This window comes from Lissotriton helveticus, chromosome 7, assembly GCF_964261635.1.
Source record: "Lissotriton helveticus chromosome 7, aLisHel1.1, whole genome shotgun sequence".
Taxonomy (NCBI): Eukaryota; Metazoa; Chordata; class Amphibia; order Caudata; family Salamandridae; genus Lissotriton; species Lissotriton helveticus.
The window spans coordinates 7,409,114-7,435,986 of NC_136068.1; the positions used below are offsets into that span (position 1 = coordinate 7,409,114).

Below are 26,873 nucleotides of genomic sequence, written 5' to 3' on the forward strand. Positions count from 1 at the left end.
GGGTGTGCAGTGTGCTACGCATCGTTGTGCATGTGTGCCCTTGTGCCCGTCTCCCCCGTCACCCAGTCCCTGGTTGTTACTCACCCTGTTGATGTTGTGTCAGACCCTCCCGAGCTGTGTCAGGACTCCAGACTCCTTGCACTGTCTCCACACTGATGACTGTGGCCTACGTTTCCTCCAGCTCCTCCTGTGCCTTCCTGTTGGCAGCGGCTTTGTGTCTGGTTTAGATTTTCACATCATGCCAGCGCCTCATCGCAACTTTTTTGCGTTCGTTTTTCTCATTTTTGCTGCGTCCCATTGACTTTATCGCGGACATTTGAGGCGTTGTTGGGGGCATTTTACATGGTGCCTCCGTGTTGTGAATAATTAGTTAACACGTGTAATTTTCCTGCGGTAGATTGCGATGTTGCAAGTTGTGTTATGTTACTTTTTGCGATGGTTATCACACGTTCTTGAGATTATCCCCCTCTGTACTCTGACTATAACCTGTGTCTCCTTTACAGTTCAGTACCCGAAGGCCCTGCAGTGCCTCGATCTGCCAGTCCTGTCTAGCGCCTCCTGCCATCAAGCCTACCCCGGACAAATCACCGACAACATGTTTTGTGCCGGATACCTGGAAGGAGGGAAAGACGCCTGCCAGGTGAGATGAAACCCTGCATGCTAACCTGACTGTCAACATTCTGAACATCTCCCAAATCCTCTCCCTGTGAGCATCTCCCACATCCTCTCCCTGTGAGCATCTCCTGCATCCTCTCCCTGTGAGCATCTCCTGCATCCTCTCCCTGTGAGCACCTCCTGCATCATCTCCCTGTGAGCATCTCCTGCATCATCTCCCTGTGAGCATCTCCTGCATCCTCTCCCTGTGAGCATCTCCTGCATCCTCTCCCTGTGAGCATCTCCTGCATCACCTCCCTGTGAGCATCTCCTGCATCCTCTCCCTGTGAGCATCTCCTGCATCCTCTCCCTGTGAGCATCTCCTGCATCATCTCCCTGTGAGCATCTCCCGCATCCTCTCCCTGTGAGCATCTCCTGCATCCTCTGTCTGTGAGTATCTCCTGAATCCGCTCCCCATGAGCATCTCCTGCATCCTCTCCCTGTGAGCATCTCCTGCATCCTCTCCCTGTGAGCACCTCCTGCATCATCTCCCTGTGAGCATCTCCTGCATCATCTCCCTGTGAGCATCTCCTGCATCCTCTCCCTGTGAGCATCTCCTGCATCCTCTCCCTGTGAGCATCTCCTGCATCCTCTCCCTGTGAGCATCTCCTGCATCATCTCCCTGTGAGCATCTCCCACATCCTCTCCCCATGAGCATCTCCCACATCCTCTCCCTGTGAGCATCTTCCACACCCTCTCCCCATGAGCATCTCCCACATCCTCTCCCTGTGAGCATCTCCGACATCCTCTCCCTGTGAGCATCTCCGACATCCTCTCCCTGTGAGCATCTCCCACATCCTCTCCCTGTGAGCATCTCCCACATCCTTTCCCTGTGAGCATCTCCTGCATCCTCTCCTTGTGAGCATCTCCGACATCCTCTCCCTGTGAGCATCTCCCACATCCTCTCCCTGTGAGCATCTCCCACATCCTCTCCCTGTGAGCATCTCCCACATCCTCTCCCTGTGAGCATCTCCCACATCCTCTCCCTGTGAGCATCTCCCACATCCTCTCTCCATGAGCATCTCCCACATCCTCTCCCTGTGAGCATCTCCCACATCCTTTCCCTGTGAGCATCTCCTGCATCCTCTCCTTGTGAGCATCTCCGACATCCTCTCCTTGTGAGCATCTCCCACATCCTCTCCCTGTGAGCATCTCCCACATCCTCTCCCTGTGAGCATCTCCCACATCCTCTCCCTGTGAGCATCTCCCACATCCTCTCTCCATGAGCATCTCCCACATCCTCTCCCTGTGAGCATCTCCCACATCCTTTCCCCGCGAGCATCTCCCACATCCTCTCCCTGTGAGCATCTCCCACATCCTCTCCCTGTGAGCATCTCCTGCATCCTCTCCCTGTGAGCATCTCCCGCATCATCTCCCTGTGAGCATCTCCCGCATCCTCTCCCTGTGAGCATCTCCCACATCCTCTCCCTGTGAGCATCTCCTGCATCCTCTCCCTGTGAGCATCTCCCGCATCATCTCCCTGTGAGCATCTCCCGCATCCTCTCCCTGTGAGCATCTCCCGCATCCTCTCCCTGTGAGCATCTCCCGCATCCTCTCCCTGTGATCATCTCCCACATCCTCTCCCTGTGATCATCTCCCGCATCATCTCCCTGTGATCATCTCCCACATCCTCTCCCTGTGATCATCTCCCGCATCATCTCCCTGCGAGCATCTCCCACATCCTCTCCCTGCGAGCATCTCCCACATCCTCTCCCTGTGAGCATCTCCTGCATCCTCTCCCTGTGAGCATCTCCCACATCCTCTCCCTGTGAGCATCTCCCACATCATCTCCCTGTGAGCATCTCCCACATCCTCTCCCTGTGAGCATCTCCCGCATCCTCTCCCTGTGAGCATCTCCCACATCATCTGCCTGTGAGCATCTCCCACATCCTCTCCCTGTGAGCATCTCCCGCATCGTCTCCCTATCAACATCTCCCTCGTCACCCACCCAATGAACACCTGCGCATCGCCCTCTCATGCGCACACGCATGCACACACATGTGCACACATGCAGACACACAGACACACAACCACTGTCCCACCAACCACCTACAAGAACCTGTCCACCTCCTTTCCCATACACCTGCTAGACACAGGTTGAGCTGCTCCCTCTGTGGAGAGCTCTCCTCCTCAGCTCGCTTTGAATTGCGGGATATGTGGACTCGACCTGCCAGTGTCCATGTCATCCCTCCCCCGCCACCCCCCCTGTGTGTTTAAGGACTGCATGTGCGCTCCCACGTGGTATTTGTATATATGCATTTATGTGTGTATGCATGTGGTATTTGTATGTATCTATGCACATATGTTATATATATCTATATATATCTATATCTATATTACATACTGGCGGTCGCCAGTAGATGTAGTTAGGACCTAGTTTCCATAGGAAATCCGCAACATTCTATTTGGAATAACTTTGGCACCGGTTGACGAATCTTCGCGTAATTCTCCAAGAAGATGGGGCGCTCCGCTCCTATCCTGAAAGTTTTGGGGTGTTTCGTCAAGAGTGGGGCCGAGAAAAAATTGCAATTTTCCATAGGGACCTTTAAGTGAGGCTACAGCCCGCACTGCTGAACGGAATTACACAAACTTTGACAAAAAGGTAGAGTTTCGTTCGCAGATTACGCTTTTTGTTAAATGGTGTAAATCCGTGCAGTAGTTCCTGAGAAAATCAAAAGTAAAATCATAGATATATCTATGGACGAAGTACGGTACGCGTACCATCCGAGGACTATACGCATACCATTACGAGCACGAGCTGCATGCTAATTGGCTGTTAACTGCCTGCCAACATTCCAAACCAGGAAGTGTTGGCAGCCATCTTGTGTCTCGGTAGAACCGAGGCACAAGAAAACTGAAAAACAAGTGCGTAAAAGGCGCAAAGGGGGTAGGGTAGAAACACCCTGCACCCCTAGGCCTGCTCAGGGGGTCCCACAAGGACCCCCAATTTTTTTTTAAATCGTGGGATACGCGTAGGGTACGCGTATCCCACAAAAAAAAATGAAGCCTGATAAATTTGTAATTAGCCCCCGGGGGGGACAAATCCCGGGGGAAAAGTGGATAATTACAATGGGGGGCCCAGAGGGGCCCCTCAGCCCCGGGGACTGCTCTCCAAGGCTTTTTAAAAAATATAATATTGGGGGCCCCCTCAAAACTGGGGACCGCCACCCCCTGGGGCTTTAACATTATGTGTGCGGTGGGGCTCACGACCAACCCCCCGCAGCCGAGGCTTCTTTTAAAAAAAATAAAAAAATACCTATTGGGGGGGGCATTTTTTAATTGGGGGGTCTATGACGGACCCCCCAGCCCCAGGGACCTCCACCTCCCGGGCTTTTAAATGTTGGGAGGGGGGCCACGTGGCCCCCCTCCTGGAGCCTTGTGGTGGCCCTGGGGACCGTCACCACCCTGGTCCGGCTCCTGCAGTGTCCCGGGGTGCCCACCCCCGGGACACTGTAGTTTGCTATGGTAGGGCGGGAGCCTCGCGGCTTCCACCCTACCATAGCAAACTGCTTTGGTTTTTGGAGGAGAGAGCAGGAAACCTGCTCTCTCTTCCAAATAGGAAAGCAATGCCGGCTCCCGCAGGATGCGGGGAGCCGGCTGGCACCGTGGGGGGATTTTGGACCCCCCCACTGCCCCCAACAAGGAGGGCCAGCCTCAGGGGATGGGGTCCCGGGGCTAGTAGTGGCCCCGGAGGTGGGGCACGCGGCCCCCATCCACAAAAAAAATGTAAAAAGAAAAAATTGAAAAACGGCCCGAGGGATGGGGTCCCCGGGACCAGAAGACACCACAGGAGGGGGGCAAGGCAGCCCCCCTACAAAATATATATATTTTTTTTTAAAAAGGCCATGCCCCAGGGGATGGGGTCCATGGGCAGAAAAAGGCCTCGGGAGGAGGGCCACACGGCCCCCTTCCCAAAATTTTTGAAAAAAGTAAACATTTTATGTCAGGCCCTGGGGGATGGGGTCCCCAGGGCCAAAAAAAAGAAAAAGAAAGGGGGCTTCACAAGTAAATTTTAAAAAAACGGGATTGGGAGTAGGCCATGCCCCCTCAATGCACCTCTCTGCAAACGCGCCCCTGGCGCGTTTGCAGAGGGGGAACTAATTCCCCTTGAATACTGCGGGTCCCTGGGGGCCAACTAGCCCACCAGGAAACTCCAGTGTGCGCCGGGGGGCTGCGTTGCAGAGAGGTGTTCTGAGGCCTCGCCGCTTTTTACACCTCTCTGCAAAGCAGCCCTCTGGCGCATACTGGAGGGTACTGGTGGGCTAGTTGGCCCTCAGGCACCCCCAGTATTCAAGGGGATTTAGTTCCTACTCTGGAAAAGCGCCAGGGGGCTGCGTTGCAGAGAGGTGTAATGAGGTCACGCTCTTTTTATACCTCTCTGCAACGCAGCCCCCTGGCGCATACTGGAGGTTCCTGGTGGGCTAGTTGGGCCACGGGGACCCCCAGTATGCAAGGGGACTTAATCCCCCAACTTAGAACGCGCTACTGGGCGCGTTTGCACAGTGGTGAAGGTAGGGGGCCAGGCTTGAGGTAACATAACATGCCCTGTGGCGCATTTTAAGTTGGGGAATTAATTCTTCTTCAATCCAGAGGTCCCCTAGGGACCAACTAGCCCATCAGGTACCTCCAGTAAGCGCCACGGAGCTGCGTTGCAGAGTGTTGTAAAAAGGGGGCGTGGCGTCTGAACACCTCTCTGCAACACAGCTCCTTGGCGCATACTGCAGGTACCTGGTGGGCTAGTTGGCCCTCAGGGGACCTCAGATTATTACACCAAACAAGCGGTTCAGGTAATCACAATACAGATCAACAATTCAAAGTTGATAACAACTTAATCAGTGAAGCAAAAAAGAACGAGGGGAAATAAGGGAAGGGGGAAAGAAATTTTTAAAGACAGAAGAAGCCTATACACACTTGCAATACTTTATACAAAAAACAGTAGAATTTTATTCAGGTTGTAGTTCTTGTTAAAAAGTGTTCTGAAAAGAAAGAACAATTATGCTCAAAAAGGAAAGGAATGTCGGCAACACATACATACAGAATTGACAGGCCATACCAGTGGCTAACACATAAACATAATGGATACAGAAAGGAACAACAAGATAAAAATACTGTGTCCTTTATAAAATTATGGCCACAGAAGCGTCGACGGCGTTTCAACCGTTAGAATTATACATTTTTCAGATACCAAAATAATTATGGGTATGGACTCTACACTTACTGTAAGCCAGAAATTGCCCACAGACCATTCAGAATTGGATCAGGGCGTCAAAATATCACTTTCTCATTCCTCTATGAAGTAGGAGTGTCCACGGGCCTGCAATCGCCCAAACCAAAATGCCCAATCAATCAGCTGTGAAATTAAAAAAGGGGACTTATATTAGACCAACGATCTTCGTAAGCCTAAAACCTAACAATTTCATGCAGAATTCCATGAATCAATGAATGTCAAACCCCTTATCAACATTGTGTGCTTTACAGAATCCAATTTCAATAAACACGCATTGAAATGACACACAAATCCAAGGCACATGAGGAAATGTTCACGCATATGGTTCAATATTATACGTCTCACGTAGGTCTCTCACAGTTCAAAATTCACTACAGTAACAATGTCATCAGTGATGTCACTGACCATGTCATGAATGATGAAAAATGTGACATCATCAGCAGTGGATTGCGGGCGCGCAAGATATAGTTAGTACAACTTACTATATTGGAGGAATTTTAATGGTTTTGTATGAGTGAAATGTCCAGCTAACTATAACACCCCTAAAACCTACGTTTTTTTTCACAACCATCCGGAAGTTAGGAGCTTCTGAATGCGGTGGTCCCCTTCATATAAAAGCACAATTTCTTCTTGGGCAGGCTAGGACAGGGGCTGAGGCAAAAGCACAGTCCTACCCAGACAAATCCATTCTGTGGCATGGGGGAGCATGAACTAATGTCCCTCTCTGCAGTCCACAGCAGGGCATGCGCCACACCCAATTCCCCCTGTCTAACACAGCCTCCCTCCTGCTCCCATGTATCCCCTGCTCACATCAGGAAGTAAATGGGGTTTAACTTGTAATTGTGGAGCACTGGCATCATGATGCTGCACAGCACCCACAATTACAGGTGTGGAGTTTGCACCAGTACCACGCAACTCGTACCCGGGGCCATAGAGGTACCAACGGGCACAAGCAAACAGGCGCAGAGAGCGACACCTAAACGGACACTGATGGCACCCATGCAGAGACTTAAAGACACACAGGTACTCGCGCACATGGGCCGCTTGAGGTGCAGTCACCTCCGAACACACAGACACACAGAAATAAATCATGTTGCCAGCATGGAAGCACATGGCAATCACAGCAGCAGTGTGGTGAGATGTCTGGCTCGCGAGCACACAGCAGTGTATCCAGGAGGAGTACCTTTCCTGCCTGTTTCTACACATCTCTTGCCTCTTTCTGTACCCGTGTTACCTCTTTCTGCAGTTATCTTGCTCTTTCTGCACACTTCATGCCTTTTTTCAATACCTCTGTTGCTTGTTTCTGAACTTCTCTTTCTTCTTTCTGCACCCCTTGTGCCTCTTTCAGCACCTCTGTTGCTTCTTTCTGTACCCCTTGTGCCTCCTTCTGCACCTCTGTTGCCTCTTTCTGCTCCTCTGTTGGTTCTTTCTGCTCTGCTCTTGCTTCTTTCGACACATCACTTGCCTCTTTCTGCACTTCTCTTGCTTATTTCTACACTTCTGTTGCTTCTTTCAGCAAGACTCTTACCTCTTTCTGCACTTCTCTTCTTTATTTTTGCAATCCTCCTGCCTCTTTCTGTACCTCTCGTACCTCTTTGTGTACCTCCTCTACCTCTTTCTGTACCCATCTTGCCTCTTTTTGCACCTCTTTGGGTTCTTTCTGCACTGCTCTTGCTTCTTTCTGCACCTCACTTGCCTCTTTATGCACTTCTGTTGCTTCTTTCAGCAATTCTCTTACCTCTTTCTGCACTTCTCTTGCTTGCTTCTGTACCTTTCTTGCGTCTTTCTGCACCTCTGTTGCCTCTTTCTGCACTTATCTTCCTTCTTTCTGCACCCCTCGTGCCTCCCTTTGCACCTCTGTTGCTTCTTTCTGCACTTCTTTTCGGTCTTTCTGCACTGCTCATGCCTCTTTCTGCATCTCTCTTGCCTCTTTGAGCATATCTTTTGCTACTTTCTGCACGTCTGTTGCCTCTTACTACACCTCTCTTGCTTCTTTCTGCACCTCTCTTGCCTCTTTCAGCACCTGTTTTGCTTTTTATGCACCTCACTTGCCTCTTTCTGCACTTCTCTTGCTTCTTTCTAGACCTCTGTTGCTTCTTTCAGCAATTCTATTGCCTCTTTCTGCAATTCTCTTCCTTCTTTCTGTACCCCTTTGTTATAAATGGGATCCCTGGCTGGCCAGGGCTTGCGCCAAAGTCAGTCAGAGACCACCAATTCCACGTCAGGGCAAGGGAGTTACACGCCAAGATAACCCCTGCTCACCCCCTTGGTAAGGTAGCACGAGCAGTAAGGCTAAACTTGATGTGAATTAAAATTTTTGCGCACACACCCCAGCAACAACACCCAAGGCCCACCACAAAGGAAACTTCACACAAGGTTATATAAAATAGCCTTTGTATTATACCAAAACACATTAGATAAAAACACACTGTTGGAAATGGGATCCCCGGCTGGCCAGGGCTTTCGCCAAAGTCAGTCAGAGACCACCACACCCAAGTCAGGGCAAGGGAGTTACACGCCAAGATAACCCCTACTCACCCTCTAGGTAACGTGGCGCGAGCAGCAAGGCTAAACTTGGAGGCGATGTAAGTTAAGTATTTGCGCACGCACCCCAGCAACAACACCCAGGCCCACCACAAAGGAAACTCCACACAAGGTTATATAAAAATAGCCTTTGTATTACACCAAAACACATTAGATAAAACACACACTTTACAATGTGCCAGAGGCACGGGCAGAATTTACAAGGGATTATTTACAAGACAGGGCCACCTGGACCACTGTCAGGAATCAGAAGTAGCACTTTCAGAAATAGCACTTTTGCATGTAAAATCTTTAGCACAAAATAGCACACAACCAGTATCTACTGGTAACCAGGATCTCACTAGCACCACCTGTACTAGGGAGAAAACAACCACCTATGTATTACAATACCTGTAGGGGTGTAAGAGGAAAACACATGATGCAATGCATAACATTCATTCAGAGGTGTAAAGGCACATGACGCATAAACAATACATTCAGAGGTGCATAGAAAGTACAATTGCGCCAAACTCACGTAAGTCACCACCTGTGACTGTCCCTAGGCCCTCTGGCCTTGTTGGGGCTAGGACGCCCTGTGTCCAATGTCCAGGGTCCTAAACGTGGCAGCTGCCCACGAAGTGCTGGGCAGCTGTGTGGCAATTGATGGGGCCAACGTGGGAGCCTCTCTAGGCTCTGCCCCACTGACTGTCTCCTGAGCCTCTCTGGGCTCGTGAAATAAATGGCCCCTGAGCCTCTCTGGCTCGCAAACCAATCTGGCGCCTCGAGCCTTCTCTCCGGGCTCACAACAAGGTGGGGGCAAGGTGGGGCCTTCTGGGGCCACTCCCCCACAGACACCAAATGCCCTCTGAGCCTCTGGGGCTCGTGAATACAACTTGCCTCTGAGCCTCGCAGGCTCCAACACACAAATACCGCCTTTACGAGCCTCTCGGGGCTCTGAACCAATGGGGGCGCTGTAAGCGGGAGTCCCCCTCCCGGGGACTCCCAAGGCAATGGTGCGCCCTGAGCCTCTGGGCTCAAAACACAAAGCGCGAGGACGCGCTACCGAGGGGGGGGGGGGCGGACACTGACAATGTGTCCCGGCGCCCCTCCCGTGTCTGGTGACTCACCGGCTTCCGGTACAGGTCCGGGGCTCCTCTCCAGCTCGGGGAGCCTCGGGCGGCCCCCGCAGGCAGCGCCTTCCTTCACTCCACCAATCAGAGCACAGGTCACCCGGCGAGCCTCCCGCAGCCACAACCAATGGCAGCGCGGCTCCCGGGTGACGTCAGCAGCTGCTCCGTGGCTTCTCCTCGGCTCGGGGAAAGGCGGGGCTGCTTCCTCCGGGCTGCAGCGGTTCTTTTCACCCGGGGTAAAGGCGGTGTGGGCAGCCGCTCGAATGTTCCAAACCAGCGAGGTGGGCACTCGCTTTAAAAGGTCGATAAGGCGCTCCCAAGCGCCAGGGGGCAATCACAGCGCTCCCAAGCGCTACAATTCAAAATAAAGCGCTCTCAGCGCTGGGGTGAAGGCACAGCGCTCCCAAGCGCTACAAGCCAAATAAAGCGCTCTTAAGCGCTATAAGTAAAATAAAGCGCTCCCAGGTGCCCTCAGCAAGCAGGGCAGAGTCTCAGCAGTCCTTGGGCAGGCAGGGGGGACAAGGCTGGGCCCAGAGCCAGCACACTGGGTCTCCAGGCAGGGAGACACCCCAAGTGGCGGTCCTCTGGCCCAGCGACAGCAGCAACAGTCCCCTCAGGATCCTGGAAAAGAACAACTTCAGTGGGGACACAGCCCCATTTTTATACAGTGCATTCCTTTGTTCAAGGGTGCAGAGTGGGGGGCGGAACCAGTCGCAGCTGGTTCTTGAGTACTCTGTTTACCTCAACCACCCTCTCTATTCACTGGCAGGGCTTGGGTCATTAGACACACCACAGGGGGGCGGAGCCAGCATTGTGTGGGGAAAACCCAGCCCATCCAGGACACAGGTACACTCCTCCCACACATCACTCATGCTAATCTCCCACTCACCACCGGGCAGACCCATCCAGACTTCCTGGAGCCTGGCATGCCAGCCAGCTCCAGCCAATCACACGCCAGCACCCTCACAGCACACGTACAGCCATGTCTAGAAATGGCGCTTCGCTACTAGACACATACATGCTGCATACACCATCTCGCAGCATTCACTCTCACGAGTTCACACATACCAGACTCAAGCCTGTACACCCCACGCATCAGGAACTACCAGGGACACATACATTCCCCATGCATTCCTATGGGCGGGCAGGCCTAGCTCAGCACATGCACTCAGAGTGCGCACGCACTTTCCACTGGGACACAGTGAAAGTGCGCAGAATCCAAAAATCACCATCTCCAGGTCACCATTTCAAGCAAAAAGTCTAGGGGTGAACCTGCCCTAAGGGCCAAAGTCCAACATAACCCCCTTCCAGCCAAAACGCAGGGGAGAACAATCACCACCGTGATGGACTTCCCTGCTTGGGGCGATAGAACACGGACGCGGGCCCGCAACTACAGGGACACCCTCCTGTTCTATGCCACGGTGAACCCATGGGATTCCTTCTCAACACACTGTCTGGACCAACTGGGCTACCCCACTGGTACTCCCAAGTTGTCCGCGGCCAGGACCAGGCCCTGGGCCACCCAGGTGCCACTGGTCCATGCCAATTCGCAGAGCGGGGGGTAGTAACCCCTGGCACATAGGAGCCATTCTCCACTCTTCCTGTCTGCAAGACAGGACTAGACTGCCACTGGTTCTCCAGCCTAGGGCCTACAACCTCAGGTGGACCAGGAGTCTCAGGGAAGGCTCTCCTCCCCTTACCTCTTCTTCTAGGGTTCCTCCTCCCTCTGCGAGGGGTACCCCTAGAACGCCATTCCAACCCAGGACTTATCCACTCAGGTTGCACCGGGGTCAGAGGTGGGCTCTCCCACCCTCTGCACCCCCTTCCAGAGGTCTGCCCTCTCCCACCTGGAGAAGTTCCTCTGGAAGAAGAACCGGTCAGGACACTGGTTACAGTCGTCCTACCCTTCAGGTCAGGCTGATCCTGAACCTGGCCTTCCAACCTCTGGTCTAAAACCTTCGGTGGAACAATTGCCTGGCACTCCAGGACTTCTGGGGACTCACACACAATCCCCCTGAGGCTGACACATGGCCCATGTGTCGTGTGCCTGTCTGTCTGGCGCAGATCTCCCGCTCCCTGTCCACCTGACAGTGCGCGAAGATCCCCCAGACCAGAAGTGGTGTCACCATGGTCACTACACGGGAACCTAGCCCAACTGGGTAGTCCCTGACCCACTGGTCCTTCCACTGGGGAACTCCCCCAATCACTCCTCACTCTGGACTCCTGTACCCTCCCTACCGGAGCGGTACTGCCAGACTCTAGAACCACAGGAGCTCTGGTTACAGACGCTCCAGGTCCTCTAGACACTAGGAGATCCTCCTCAAATGGACTAACAGGACAGCCTAGGTCCCCAACCTGGTGTTCCCTCAAGAAACCATCCAAGTCCTGAGGCAGGGCTTCGGGCGTCTGGGGAACCTCGGTCTCCCCCTCACTCCTGCTCCACTGAGCCAGGCAGTGAGCCCCTACACCCTCCTCGCTATCCTGGGACCTAGCTGGGCTACACTGAGCCTCCTCCACCACGCTGGGCTGGAGGATACCTGAACCACTACTTTTGGAGTCACTCACTAGGGACTCTAGAGAACCTCTGGCCCTCTCCCAGCGGTCTGCTTTCGCGGCAAGCTTCTCTGGACAAGGAGACCCATAATCCAACAGGTGTTGGCACAACTCTGGACAACAACCACTGAGCACCTGCTCTTTGACAATCATATCAAACAGTTTCTCAAAATCAGAGTCAGTGTGAACCTCTACCCAAGCCCACAGTGCTCCATGACATTCATCCTCAAACTTCTCCCACGACTGGTGAGACAGTTTCCTACTGTCCCTGAACTTCAACCTGTTCTCCTCCTCTTGGGAAACAGGTTCCAGACTGGGGGAACTGGGACTGGGATTTCCTACACTGAAATCTAAATAGCTGCCACCACTGGACTCAACCCTCCCTGGGGGATCCAGAAACTCAACACTGCGCGCAGGGGATAGTCTACCCTCCAGAGCTACTTTGCCTCTGGTGGCGGCCCTCTCAGCCTCCTCTATCCTTTCCTGCGCTAAGACCCTCTCGGTCTCTAGCTGTTGCTTCTTAACCTCCAGCTGTTGCTTTCTAACGCCCAGCTGTGCCATAGCCTGGGCATGCTCCAACCTGAGCTTTTCTAAAGCCAGCTGGTGCTCCCTTTCTCTCCTCCTATCTTCCAGCTCCTCTGGGGACAGGTAAAGGGATGAGGCGCTGCCTCCTACGCTGGACCCAGCAAGGGACTCCCTATCTATGGGGTCCTCACTATCTGCTGGCGTCCCTGTGCTATCATCTTCTTCCTCCTCCTCAGACTCTTCAGGGCTCCCCTCTGACCCACCACCCTCATGGTGTGAGACCCGGGCCCTCTCCTCACTGTGCTCACGCTCCAAGTCATCCTTCTGCCATTGGATCAGGTTAACCCTAAGTTGGGACTGGGTGTCTGACTCATTCACTGCAATGTCTCTCTCTTCGCAAAACTCTCTCAGTTCATGCAAAAACAGACCCCAGACATTAAAAGCAGACTCCATCTTGGCAAGATGCTCACAGACACGTGCAACACAGGGGACTTAACAATCTGAAGTAAGAGTACACAATTCCAAAACTTCAACAATCTCCTTATCAAAGAGAACTCATACTCATGCGTCCAGGAAAACACACCATTCATCCACACACACCCTCCCCTCGGATCGGTAAGGCAGTTTCTACCACCCCTGACTTCTCAACCTGACCAAAAGCGACACAGGTACCAAACTCTGGAAGCAGGGCGGGGGACAAATGTACTGAACACAATCAAATGACACTCTTCAGGAGAAGAAACAATGGAATTTCAAAAACAATCCCCTAAAATGTGGTCATCTAAAATGCAGAGTTTTGTGGTGCAGCCAGCTGCTACTAAGGTACAAGGCAAACACAAATCCTTATCCTCACCGCTTGCCGCCAATGTTGGAAATGGGATCCCCGGCTGGCCAGGGCTTTCGCCAAAGTCAGTCAGAGACCACCACACCCAAGTCAGGGCAAGGGAGTTACACGCCAACATAACCCCTACTCACCCTCTAGGTAACGTGGCGCGAGCAGCAAGGCTAAACTTGGAGGCGATGTAAGTTAAGTATTTGCGCACGCACCCCAGCAACAACACCCAGGCCCACCACAAAGGAAACTCCACACAAGGTTATATAAAAATAGCCTTTGTATTACACCAAAACACATTAGATAAAACACACACTTTACAATGTGCCAGAGGCACGGGCAGAATTTACAAGGGATTATTTACAAGACAGGGTCACCTGGACCACTGTCAGGAATCAGAAGTAGCACTTTCAGAAATAGCACTTTTGCATGTAAAATCTTTAGCACAAAATAGCACACAACCAGTATCTACTGGTAACCAGGATCTCACTAGCACCACCTGTACTAGGGAGAAAACAACCACCTATGTATTACAATACCTGTTGGGGTGTAAGAGGAAAACACATGATGCAATGCATAACATTCATTCAGAGGTGTAAAGGCACATGACGCATAAACAATACATTCAGAGGTGCATAGAAAGTACAATTGCGCCAAACTCACGTAAGTCACCACCTGTGACTGTCCCTAGGCCCTCTGGCCTTGTTGGGGCTAGGACGCCCTGTGTCCAATGTCCAGGGTCCTAAACGTGGCAGCTGCCCACGAAGTGCTGGGCAGCTGTGTGGCAATTGATGGGGCCAACGTGGGAGCCTCTCTAGGCTCTGCCCCACTGACTGTCTCCTGAGCCTCTCTGGGCTCGTGAAATAAATGGCCCCTGAGCCTCTCTGGCTCGCAAACCAATCTGGCGCCTCGAGCCTTCTCTCCGGGCTCACAACAAGGTGGGGGCAAGGTGGGGCCTTCTGGGGCCACTCCCCCACAGACACCAAATGCCCTCTGAGCCTCTGGGGCTCGTGAATACAACTTGCCTCTGAGCCTCGCAGGCTCCAACAAACAAATGCCGCCTTTACGAGCCTCTCGGGGCTCTGAACCAATGGGGGCGCTGTAAGCGGGAGTCCCCCTCCCGGGGACTCCCAAGGCAATGGTGCGCCCTGAGCCTCTGGGCTCAAAACACAAAGCGCGAGGACGCGCTACCGAGGGGGGGGGGGCGGACACCGACAATGTGTCCCGGCGCCCCTCCCGTGTCTGGTGACTCACCGGCTTCCGGTGCAGGTCCGGGGCTCCTCTCCAGCTCGGGGAGCCTCGGGCGGCCCCCGCAGGCAGCGCCTTCCTTCACTCCACCAATCAGAGCACAGGTCACCTGGCGAGCCTCCCGCAGCCACAACCAATGGCAGCGCGGCTCCCGGGTGACGTCAGCAGCTGCTCCGTGGCTTCTCCTCGGCTCGGGGAAAGGCGGGGCTGCTTCCTCCGGGCTGCGGCGGTGCTTTTCACCCGGGGTAAAGGCGGTGTGGGCAGCCGCTCGAATGTTCCAAACCAGCGAGGTGGGCACTCGCTTTAAAAGGTCGATAAGGCGCTCCCAAGCGCCAGGGGGCAATCACAGCGCTCCCAAGCGCTACAATTCAAAATAAAGCGCTCTCAGCGCTGGGGTGAAGGCACAGCGCTCCCAAGCGCTACAAGCCAAATAAAGCGCTCTTAAGCGCTATAAGTAAAATAAAGCGCTCCCAGGTGCCCTCAGCAAGCAGGGCAGAGTCCCAGCAGTCCTTGGGCAGGCAGGGGGGACAAGGCTGGGCCCAGAGCCAGCACACTGGGTCTCCAGGCAGGGAGACACCCCAAGTGGCGGTCCTCTGGCCCAGCGACAGCAGCAACAGCCCCCTCAGGATCCTGGAAAAGAACAACTTCAGTGGGGACACAGCCCCATTTTTATACAGTGCATTCCTTTGTTCAAGGGTGCAGAGTGGGGGCGGAACCAGTCGCAGCTGGTTCTTGAGTACTCTGTTTACCTCAACCACCCTCTCTATTCACTGGCAGGGCTTGGGTCATTAGACACACCACAGGGGGGCGGAGCCAGCATTGTGTGGGGAAAACCCAGCCCATCCAGGACACAGGTACACTCCTCCCACACATCACTCATGCTAATCTCCCACTCACCACCGGGCAGACCCATCCAGACTTCCTGGAGCCTGGCATGCCAGCCAGCTCCAGCCAATCACACGCCAGCACCCTCACAGCACACGTACAGCCATGTCTAGAAATGGCGCTTCGCTACTAGACACATACATGCTGCATACACCATCTCGCAGCATTCACTCTCACGAGTTCACACATACCAGACTCAAGCCTGTACACCCCACGCATCAGGAACTACCAGGGACACATACATTCCCCATGCATTCCTATGGGCAGGCAGGCCTAGCTCAGCACATGCACTCAGAGTGCGCACGCACTTTCCACTGGGACACAGTGAAAGTGCGCAGAATCCAAAAATCACCATCTCCAGGTCACCATTTCAAGCAAAAAGTCTAGGGGTGAACCTGCCCTAAGGGCCAAAGTCCAACACACACACTTTACAATGTGCCAATAGGCACGGGCAGAATTTACAGGGGATATGTAGAAGTCAGGGCCACCTGGCACTTTGGGGCCTCTCGGGCTCTCAAGAGATCAGTGGGGTCCCTCTCGGGGGGGCCGTGAACACCTGGGGCTTCCTTGGAGTCCCTCTCAGGGGGGACTCAAAAACACAGAAATGTCGCCTCGATCCTCGCAGGCTCGTTTACCAAATGTGGCTCAGGAGCCTCTTGGGCTCAGTAGTAAAATGCCCCCTCGGGCCCCTCGTGGGTCCGACACAAATGCTCCCGGTCGTTGGAGTCCCCAACTGGGGACTCTGAAAGCAATGGCCCCTCTGATAGAGCGGCCCACAACGGCGGGCCCGCTCAGAACTGTAGCCGGGTTGGGACCGGCTACATCGTGGCACTCGTGGAGCCCCCACAAGCCCTCCTTACTCACCGGGACAGCGGGTACTCTGCTCGGGCGCTGCTCCTCAGGCTTGGTGTGGCGGCCGGGGCTGCAGGAGAAGGCTGCGGGTTTCCTCTCTCTCCTCGTCTCACCGGAGCACGAGGTGGGCTCCCGTCCGCTTCCGATTTCGAACAGAGCACTTCCGGGTGTACCTCGGTCCCGCCCCCGGCCTGCCTGTCTTCCTGCTGTGGGCCGGGCGGTGGCGGGGACAATTTTGCGGGGCAATGCCGGGCGGGCACCGGCTTTAAAGATAAATAAAGCGCTCCCAAAGCGCTAGCGAAAAATAAAGCGCTCCCTGTGCCTAGCAACTAATTACAGCGCCCTCAAGCGCTAAGGACGAGTACAGCGCTGTAGGCAAATAAAGCGCTCTCAGGCTCTGGAGGACAAATAAAGGTCCAAGTAAAAATAAAGCGCTCCCAGCTCTCCAGGACAATTCACAGCGCTCCCAGCGCTAGGGGCAAGAGCAAAGCTCCAGCAATTAGTCCTCGTGGAAGGGGGGGCAAGGCTGGGCCAGGGGCAAGCTCACTGGCCCTCCAGGCAGGGAGGCAGTCCAAGTGGCGGTTCCTCCTGGCCCCAGCAGCAGCAGCAGCAGCCCCCCTCAAGTAGGATCAAGAAAGAACATTTTGTTAGGGGATACAGCCCCTTCTTATACCACTAACTCCTTTGTTCTGGCACAGGGTGAGGGGGAAAACCAGTCGCAGCTGGTCTGTGAGCACTGTTGATGAGCTCAACCACCCTCTCTATTCACTGGCAGGGCTAGGGTCGTTAGACGCACCACAGGGGGTGGAGCAAGCATTGTATGGGGGGAAAGCCCAGCCCCATTCAGGACACAGGTGCACTCCTCCCCAGCCATCAGCATGCTAATCTCCACACTCACCACCGGGCAGACCCACACAAACTCTTGGAGCCAGGCTCCCCAGCCAGCTTCAGCCAATCACGCGCCAGCATACTTACTGCACACACACACCAATATCTAGAAGTGGCACTTCCACACTAGACACATACACGCCGCATACATCATCTCGCAGCATTCAATCACACGAGTCTGCACATACCAGACTCGAGCCTGCACACCCCACGCATCAGGAACTACCAGGGACACATTCATTCCCCATGCATTCCTATGGGAGGGCAGGCCAACCTTACTCCACGCACTCAGAGTGCGCACGCACTTTACACTGGGACACAGTGCTAAAGTGCGCAGAACCCACAAATCACCATCACCATTAAAAGCAAAAAGTTTAGGGGTGAACCTGCCAGAAGGGCCAAGTCCAACACCCTCTAGCCTCTTTCTGTACCTCTCTTGCCTCTGTGTGCACCCTCCTACCTTTTTCTGCACCCCTCTTGCCTCTTTCAGCACCTCTGTTGTTCTTTTCTGCAGATCTCTTGCCCCTTTCTGCACCCCTGGTCCCTGTTTCTGCACCTTTCCTGCCTGTTTCTGTACCTCTGTTGCTTCTTTCTATATCTTTGCTGCCTCTTTCTGCACTTTTCTTGCTCTTTCTGCACCCTTCACACCTGTCTCAGCACCTCTGTTGGTTCTTTCTGCACAGCTCTTGCTTTTTTCTGCACATAACTTGCTTCTTTCTGTACTTCTCTTGCCTCTTTCTGCACTTCTCTTGCATCTTTCTACACCTCTGTTGCTTCTTTCAGCAATTCTCTTGTTTCTTTCTGTACTTCTTTTCCTTCTTTCTGCACCCCTCGTACTTTTTTCTGCACACCTCTTGCCTCATTTTGCACTTCTCCTGGTTCTTTCTGCACTGTTCTTACTTCTGTCTCCAGATCTGAAGGCGCTGCATCGGCTCCCCATAAAAAGAGAATCTTAAAAGACTCCTGTTGTGTTCCACAAAGCCCTCAGTCAGACGGGCCTGACAACCTGAGGGCACGCATTAGGGACTGAATGCCTGAGGGCACGCATTCGCTTTTATGCTCCCTCCAGATGTCGTCTTAGCCAAAAACTCCTACGATTGGGCGCACTGACACTGGCGGCGGATCCTTCTCCTTCTTCTTAGGCCCGTCGGCTCGAAACAAACTTCCCACTGAGATTCGTAGCATCACACATCTCTCTCATTTCAGGAAAAGATTGAAAACATGGGGGCATATTATTAAGAACTGCGATAAAATTATTGCCGCTTTAGCAGCAGGAAACTGCTGCTAAAACGGCGATAATGGGCTTGATAATATGCCCTTGTGAATTCCCATAACAGCCCAGGTTAACACCAGAATTATGGGCGATAATTATCAAGCCCATTATCGCAGCTTTAGCGGCAGTTTCCTGCCACTAAATCAGCAATCATTTTATCGCCGTTCTTGCTAATATGCCCCCAGGTGTGCACGAAGATTCTCTCTAAACAGGATTGGGCTATTGGGTTACACCTTCTTTCTGGAAGGTTTGAGAATTTTGGGCTGCTTTTAGTCTGTCTCCTGCGGGTTCCGGTGGGCGATTACCTGCGGCCTGTTCATTGCTGCTTTTAACAAGGAATTCCAGAAGTGGTTGGAAGGTCGTCCGTGGACCCCCGTAAGGTTCTGCAAGGAGATGACTGGGCTCAGGTCTGTTTGCTGTTTTGTCCAACGAGGTTCAGGTGGTGCCGCTGAGGCTCGTCATGCTCTGCGCCACGCAGGTGGTGTTAAGGGACTCAACGGATTTTCTCCTGCAGACTGGGGCGTGAGATTGTGTTTCTTTGGAGTTTTGAGGACATCCTCACCATACGCATGTGAGGAGCTCAGCTCCTGACACCAGAACATTTGCCTCTTTTTGGAATTAAAATAGGGGCCCTCCATTTGTTGGAGGCCTAACATTTTTTATAGAATGGGGTCCTTTCTATCCTGAGCATGCCCTAGTAACTTAAGCAAAGGGACCTGGGTGCATGTTTTCATGCATTGGTCGGGGGCCGCCCTGTCCCCTTGTCAGACTGCCCACCCCTGGGGTGTGGCCAGCCAACCCACCCCTGGGAGACCAGCAGCAGAGTGGGGCCTAGGCCCTTGCAGGCACCCAGAGTGGCAGATTTAGTGTGGATTCCCGATCGACTGACTGTTGCGGATGTATGGAAGGAATTGTACCTGCACGATGGTGTGAGGGGGATACATCCTATCGGGGTGATCTTGTGCCATTGTGTGTTTGTATTTTATTGTGCAAAGGCATGACGTCCACAAACAGTTACCCCTCCCTGTCGTGGCTGTGGCCCTTGCTGGGTTTGGCTATCTGTCTGTGGTGGCTGTTGCCACAAGCATGGCCAGCCATCCGGTCCCCGCTGTGGCGGGCCACTGGTTGCCTGATTCCCCTGGGGCTGACTGGAAGCTGCAATGGTGTTGCTCTGGACTTGATTTGTGGATGGGTATTCTGTGTGGAATGTCCTGGGATTATGCTGTTTTGTTTGTAGTATGCTTTCAGGCGACCTCGACTAACCATGTTACTTGGTTTGTGACAATAGTGGTATTCCACGAGGCTTGACTGTGACCAGCCCCCTGGTGTCTGCCGATAGGATTGGGCAGCTATCGTCTGGGGTTCCCTTTAAGACTAGTGCAATATGTAGAGCTAGCCGCCATCACGGACTCCTTTAGTGCGGTCTTTTTCAATTTGTTTTTGACCAACTTGATGGTGTCTCTTTGAGCCATCTCCTGCTTTTCTGTGTCCTTCTACTGTTTCTTCCCATAAGAATACAATATGTGGGTATGTATCTCCTGCAGGGTTTAGTGCCTACCCCTGCTACACCATCTAGTCCAGTTTGGATCTCAGTGGGTTGTCCTTTCATGAAGATGTTGCAAAAGAATGCAACCTGGGGACCCGTGTCGGTCCAGGGCTATCCTGTTTCTTTTCCCCATCGTTCTCTCATTCTAGCTTGGAAATTGGTCACTGTCTCCCCAGGTTTCATGCTCTCTACCATCAATCCTCCTATGTCTAGTAGGTCAGAGAATATTCCCTCGGGGTCGCCCATATTTTGTGTCTAAATGAGTTAAATGTGGCTCTGTAATGCTCAGTGTTGATCAGCATGACTGCGGGGATGTGGGCTCGAGAAAACACTGTGTCAGTCTGCTCCCGATGAGACTGCTGAGCAGACTTTTGATAACACTTAGAACTAAGGGGCATATTACCAAGCAATAGCGATAATTATCGCTATTGCTTGGTTAGAGACAAAAATTTACCGCTGAGCTGCGGCGATTTTTATCGCAGATAAACCTTGGTATTACCAAGGTTTATCGCAAATGCGATAAAAAACGGCCGCACTGCATGAATATCGCTGAAAAGTCAGCGATATTCATGCATTACCGAGCTAATGCTCTTAGCCATGTTATCCACATCCCATTGGATAACATGGCTAAGAACTGCTCAGGGCAGGTGTTAGCTTTTGGAGATATTCGTGCTTAGCGCGAATATCTCCAAAAGTTGGTAATAGGAGATAACGATGTTAGCGACTGTTTCCAGTCGCTAACATCTTGGCACGCCCACTTTGCATGTCATTAGTGATAAATATCACTGACATGCAAAGTGGGGCCCAAGATGGTCGCTATCTCCTACTAGCTGTCGCTAACTGGTGTTAGCGACAGCTAGGTAATAGGGAGATAATTTTATCTCCGCTTTCTTGGCTTTTAAAGCCAAAAAAGCAGAGATAAACCCCCTTGATAATATGCCCCTAAGTTTATTCTTGTGGTGTTTTGTTGTCAAAACACAAGATCCACTCACCTGCCTGTCCATCGATGGGAGAAGTTTGTTGCTGAACCCTTCCTTGTCCATCTGTGTCCAAGGCACGTAGATGGGTCATGCTTCACCTTTCTGCAGTAGTGGACAAATGCTGGTCTGAGGAGGCTTTGTCAGTTTCTCCCCGACAAAAACACTCCCACTATCTCAGGAATTCCAGCATGTAGAAAAGTACCCCTTTCTGCATGGGTGCCCCCTACTTTTTTCCTAATGCTGATGTGCTTTGACTGAGTGTGCCCTGGGTTCCTGCCAACCAAGTACCCAGGGCCTGTGTTCTTCCCTAAGCTGTTCTGTTGCAAAACCCAATTGGCATGTCTGGCCACAGGTCAGCCCCTGGTAAATGGTACCCAGGGCACTGTGACCAGAGAAGGCATCTAATGGCTGCAGCACATATTGTGCCACCCTTAGGGGCCCTGTACCCTGACACCCACACACTGCCTTTGCAGGCTGCCTGTCTTGGTGCAGAACTAAACAGAGAGTCAACATGGCACACATCCCTGTGTGCCACCCTTACAAACCACTGCCCTGGCATAGGTAAGCCACCCCTCTAGCTGGGTGCACTAGACCAGTGGTGAGAGTACAGGTGCATGAGCCCTGTACCCCTAGTGTCTAAGTCCATTCTTAGACATTAAAAGTGCAGTAAAGGAACAGTCTCCTACTGCTGTGACTCAGTTACATTTTAGCCACCAGGGTGATTATACTCTCTTCGTCACTCTGTCCCTCTTGATCTCCTCTTTTAATATTTTTATTGGCTTTTAAGTATCATGCTGAACTGTTGCTGCTACTTGCACATTTGCCTTTCAAATTTTTATATCGCTGCCGCATCGCGCAATTACCTGTTGTTTGCACATTGCCTGGCTTCCCTGGTCCATCGCGGTTTCAACCGCTTGATGCAGAGGGAAGACCACTCACTACGCGCGCTTCCGGGGCCTCACTTCCGCTTCAGTTGATGATCCAGTGGCACCTATTTAGGTGCAGGCTGGATAGGACACGTAGCAGACGAGTGCAGTGGGCGTGCCGAAGGCCACACCTGGCCCAGGTGTAGGGCCAGAATTCCTGGACCAAATACTAAAATCAAGCACAATTATAAATATTCGGGGGAGGGCCTCCACGCCCTTCGATGACCTAGGAGTAAGGCATGCATGTTGTTCTCCTTCTGAGCACTGTTAAGTGCAGATTACTCGCAATGCCCAGAATGTCTCACTAAAATTTCCAGCCGCTCCCAGGTGATGCCTAAACCTGATAGAAACCTGGCCACCTCAGCCACAAATATTTTAGAGCTCCAGTTAGCACTTATCAATGCTAGGTCGTTGATTGAACACAAGTATGAAATTGCAGAATTTATTACTGACAATAAATTGGATATTTTATTTGTGACAGAAACCTGGGGCGAACAAACGTCTGATCCTGATTTTAACATCACAGTTCCTCATGGGTATAAAGCGGTTAGACAGGATAAACAAGTTAAACAAGCATTGGCATAGCCAATAGGTCTCGCCTTTGGGACCTTATAAGTGTTTATCCATGCAACAGTTGATGTTGTTGCACCAAGGATATTGTGCTGCACAACTAAATACTTATAAGGTCCCAAAAACGAGACCTATTGGCTATGCCAATGCTTGTTTTTATAGTAAAACTCAAACACTTTGCATAAACATTTCTGAATCTACCCCCACCCGACCAAAATTTTAAAGACCGCATTTGTACGAGTTACTCATTCCTGCTAGATATTCATTCAAGTATCTTTTGGTGTTATTACTTAGGTTTCCACGCAAACAGTCTCAACACCAATTCGAATTCTTTCCTTTAGCAAAACCGATCAAAAGTTGGAGAAAAAAATAAGAAACCTCGACATTGCTATTCCTTTTCATAATACCCTTAAATAAATACATTTAAAAAACGTGGCCTCTTCCAACCGTGGACGACGAAATATTTTTCACTTTTTGTTTTATATAGCGTAGAGTCGACCCGAATGTATCAGCGCACTTTACATGGGCACCAGCTGCTTTGTAGACGGGCACATTCAATTTTTTAGGCACGGGAAGGAGAGATGGAGTGATTTTCCCAGAATCACGGGAGAGTTGAACCTCTCGCCAGTCTTGAACCTGGTTCTGCTTCAGCTGTGCTACAACCTATCCTCAAACATTCGGACACCACGAGCAAATACGTAACAAAAGGTACTTAAAAAAGTGAAAAATAAATACATGTGTTCTAAAACGCCCGTTTCCTTTCTTTAAAAAAAGATATGCACAGCAGAAGCACTAGCTGATATGTTTTCAAATCATCCCTTACAAAACACAACTCCTTTTCCGGCTCGTGCCAAAACAAAATTGAAATAAAGAAGTGCTACAAGCATTTTTGTTACCATATGTATGATCAAGAAATCATTATGAACAACTGAACATCCATATTAAAAAAAGTATTCACAATGGGCTCTCAAGAGCGGCGTGGAATTAGAGCACATGGCAGCAAAGCAGCTTCCCAGCGCTTTTCGGAACGATTGAGCCTTTCTCAAGGTAACAATCGCAATAGAAAGTACATGCCCAGCAAGGTATAGAAGACATAGAAAACATAGTTCTTCTCATGTCCATCCGTTTTAAGTATAAATCCAAAAATAAAACAAACACTCGAAACACAAGTCTCGTGAGTATTTACCGCATGCAGAGAGGCGTCGCATGTGTTATTTACCCGCACCGAATTTGAAAGTTTTGCCTCCGAAGAATTTTTCGTCGACACATTTCCGAAAATTTGATAGAGAACCCAGTACCAGCTTAGATTGGTTCTTAAGTGCCTGAACACATATTTGCCGTAAAGAACATTCTACTTAAACGCTCTATATAGCTATATATTTATTAACAGAATAGGATGAGCCTTTCTCCTGAACGATTAATACTCACCAAAGGGGTTTTCGCATGTGTTTGAATACCGAAATCAAAGGGTGTTGGCAGGTAGTACGTCAAGAACTGAAAAAGCCCCCTCCACGTGCCTGAACTTTGCCATAGATTAATTAGGAGCATAGGTGGTTGGGTTTACAAACAGTGCAAGAAAGTAGGGGGAGCCCGTCGGATCCCGGTTCCAACACCTATTTCCCCAGAGACCCATGCCGAGTTTGTCCTTATGTAATTTTCTGACACCAGGACATATTCATAAGCAAAAATGCTGGATTGCTCCAATACAAACAATCATGCGGAGCTTTAGGAGCAAGAAGTTAACAGCCAATTGGACAGCTACGCTCAATGACCAATGGGAAGCTTCGACGCATCACCGCATCGGGAAGTAAGTTTCACTTCTGCAACGGGGAGACGTTCGTTATTCATGGAGCCAGAATTACAAAATGATGGTTTCAAATTAGACAAAGCAGCTCCGCATCACATGAATAATTCTGAAGGTAAGCTTGGGCAATCCTGGCGCCCCTGTAGCTGTAGAAATAATTGCACGTTCCGGTTTTTAGTGCTTCCTTTAGTGTTGCGAGTGCTTACGCGTCTACCGGTGATTTTGGGGGGGCGGGGGGGGGGGGGTGTGCGTGCGTCTGTGTGTGTGCCTGCGTGTGTGCCTGCCTGTGCATGTGTTGTGAACAGCCGGCCGGGATCGGAGCGCGTGACCTGATCCGATTCCGGACGGCTGCGTGCGCGTGACAGTCTGTTGTCTCCTCTGCCTAGTCCTTGAAAGGGAAAAGGACTGAAATGATTACAAAAGATCGCTTTGCGACAGCAGGGGCTTTCGCCCCTGCAATCGCAGGCGCGACCTAAAAAAAGGGGGGGGGCTTGCTCTTATTCATAGTGTGGCGGGTTATCAGTATCAGGCGGCAGACCAAATCGTTTTAAAGAAGGCTTTCTTTTTCCGAAGACCTTTTCTCGTCTAGAAGAGAGTCTTTCTCTAAATATGGCTGCGGGATCCGTCTTGCTCTGTCTGTCGGGCGACTCTGGGAAGAAAGGATCAGTTTCGGTGTCTATCTTGTCACCAGGTCTTTCCCAGCCTCTGGTCACCTCGTCTCCGGATAACCGCAACCCAAAACAAGAAGGAAAACAAAAATGGAATCAGGACAACCGTCCTACTATCTGTTTGCTATACCAGGGGCCTAGGAGTGAGGGAAAACTACAGCTCCCAGAGTGCACTGTGCCAAACACACACATGGAACATGAAGGTCAGTGCTTGTGAGGGCGGGCGTGTCCGCGCTGGAAGCCGGTCCAGCTTTCGCCTCCTCGCTGTTTCCTTCGTCTCTCTGCCTCCTTTCAATCGCTCTCGCTTTCCAAGTTTCCACCGCTTCGTCCTCCTCGAGATTCGCTCCCGCCTCCCTCCTCCGCGTCTCCTCCTCTTGTAATTGGAAGTACGAACTTACGTCAAAAGGGGGCGGAGTCTCATCACACGCGAAGCTCCAGTTAAAGGCGCCCGCTCTTTGTTTCTCCTCGCCGTCTCGTGAAGCTTGACTTTGGGGATGCCAGGAGTCCTGCTGAAAGGGGACAAGAGGGGGTAAGACATCGGTTTGCGCCCACCACTCTTGATCGTCTTCCTTTTCCTTAGTATGCTGGTCTGCCCCGTCACACATAGGAACAAGCTTACTACACATTGCTCATTCGTTCCCACATCAGAATGTGAGGTAATCCATTTTAAAATCTCTCTTCTTGATCAAGAGACATTGAATGGAATACTAATATATCGCCCACCTGGCCCCAGAAACAGCTTTTTGACCAAGGTTCATCCGCTATTAGAGTTAGGTCTCCAACCTAAATATTTCACTATCCTGGGTGACCTGAATTTTCATCTTGATATTCTAGATGACAGGGACACACAGGAGCTCCTTGATGTCACATTAGAAGGACTGCAGCAGCTCATACATCACCCCACCCTTCGAGCAGGACACACTTTAGAAGGATTGTTTACTAATAACCCGATTCACAGTACTAATTTAAGACAAAATCCTAAACTTACTACTTTTGGTACTCACAGAAGTTAGGATTTTGTCTTAGGTTTGTCTTAAGACAAACTTAAGGGAGACTTAAGGGAGACTTAAGACAGAGTTAGGAAGCCTCAGGACACATTGTTTGCAGTTTTTCAGGTGTTGCCTTTTTCACCCCAGGAGTTCAAGGTGGCTTTGTTTACAGCTCCTTGGGTGTTTCCTTTCTCCCCAGGCGCTCTTACTGATTCTCTTCTGTGTTCTCTGTAGGGTGACTCCGGGGGACCCATGGTCTGTGATGGTAAGCTGATGGGCGTTGTGTCCTGGGGAGACGGCTGCGCAGTAAAGAACCAACCCGGTGTCTATGCTCCTGTGTGTAACTACACCGCGTGGGTGAAAGACATTATGGCGAAGAACTAAGGTCCAGTCTGACGTCAATGTTGACTCCTCCTCATCATCGCCTTCATCCTATCACAATAGATGTACTTGGCCTCTATTCATGTTAATAGCAATAAAAATGAAATGGAAAAATAAAACAATGAAACACAAAAAAGACTCCATGTTCATAAATAACACAAATAAAATACACAATGCATGCTGGGTACTGGGGAAGGACGGCTCTACAGGTGCAACGAGTCAGAGCCCAGAACGCCCAGAAGGATTGACCTGAGCGTCTCAAACATTCTCCTGTGCGTTGGTGTGACTTCATCTGGCTTGTCTCTGAAGTACTCCTGATTTACCTCTGGTTTCCCTCTGTCTTAGGTCTACTTACCACTGACTTACTCCCGACGTACCTCTGGCTTGTCTCTGATTTACTAATGAATTAACTCTTGCTC

At 51.4% G+C, this 26,873-nt stretch overlaps 1 protein-coding gene across 1 annotated transcript in view; it reads left to right on the forward strand.

Moving 5' to 3' along the window:
- Positions 1–26,590, forward strand: part of LOC144766564 (serine protease 1-like) — a 48,543-nt gene extending 21,953 nt beyond the window's left edge. Inside the window, exons 4-5 of the mRNA XM_078650366.1 lie at positions 504–640; positions 26,308–26,590. Of these exons, the coding sequence (XP_078506492.1) occupies positions 504–640; positions 26,308–26,457 (287 nt within the window). The 3' untranslated portion in view covers positions 26,458–26,590. The remainder of the gene's footprint in view (positions 1–503; positions 641–26,307) is intronic.
- Positions 26,591–26,873: the final 283 nt, after the last annotated feature.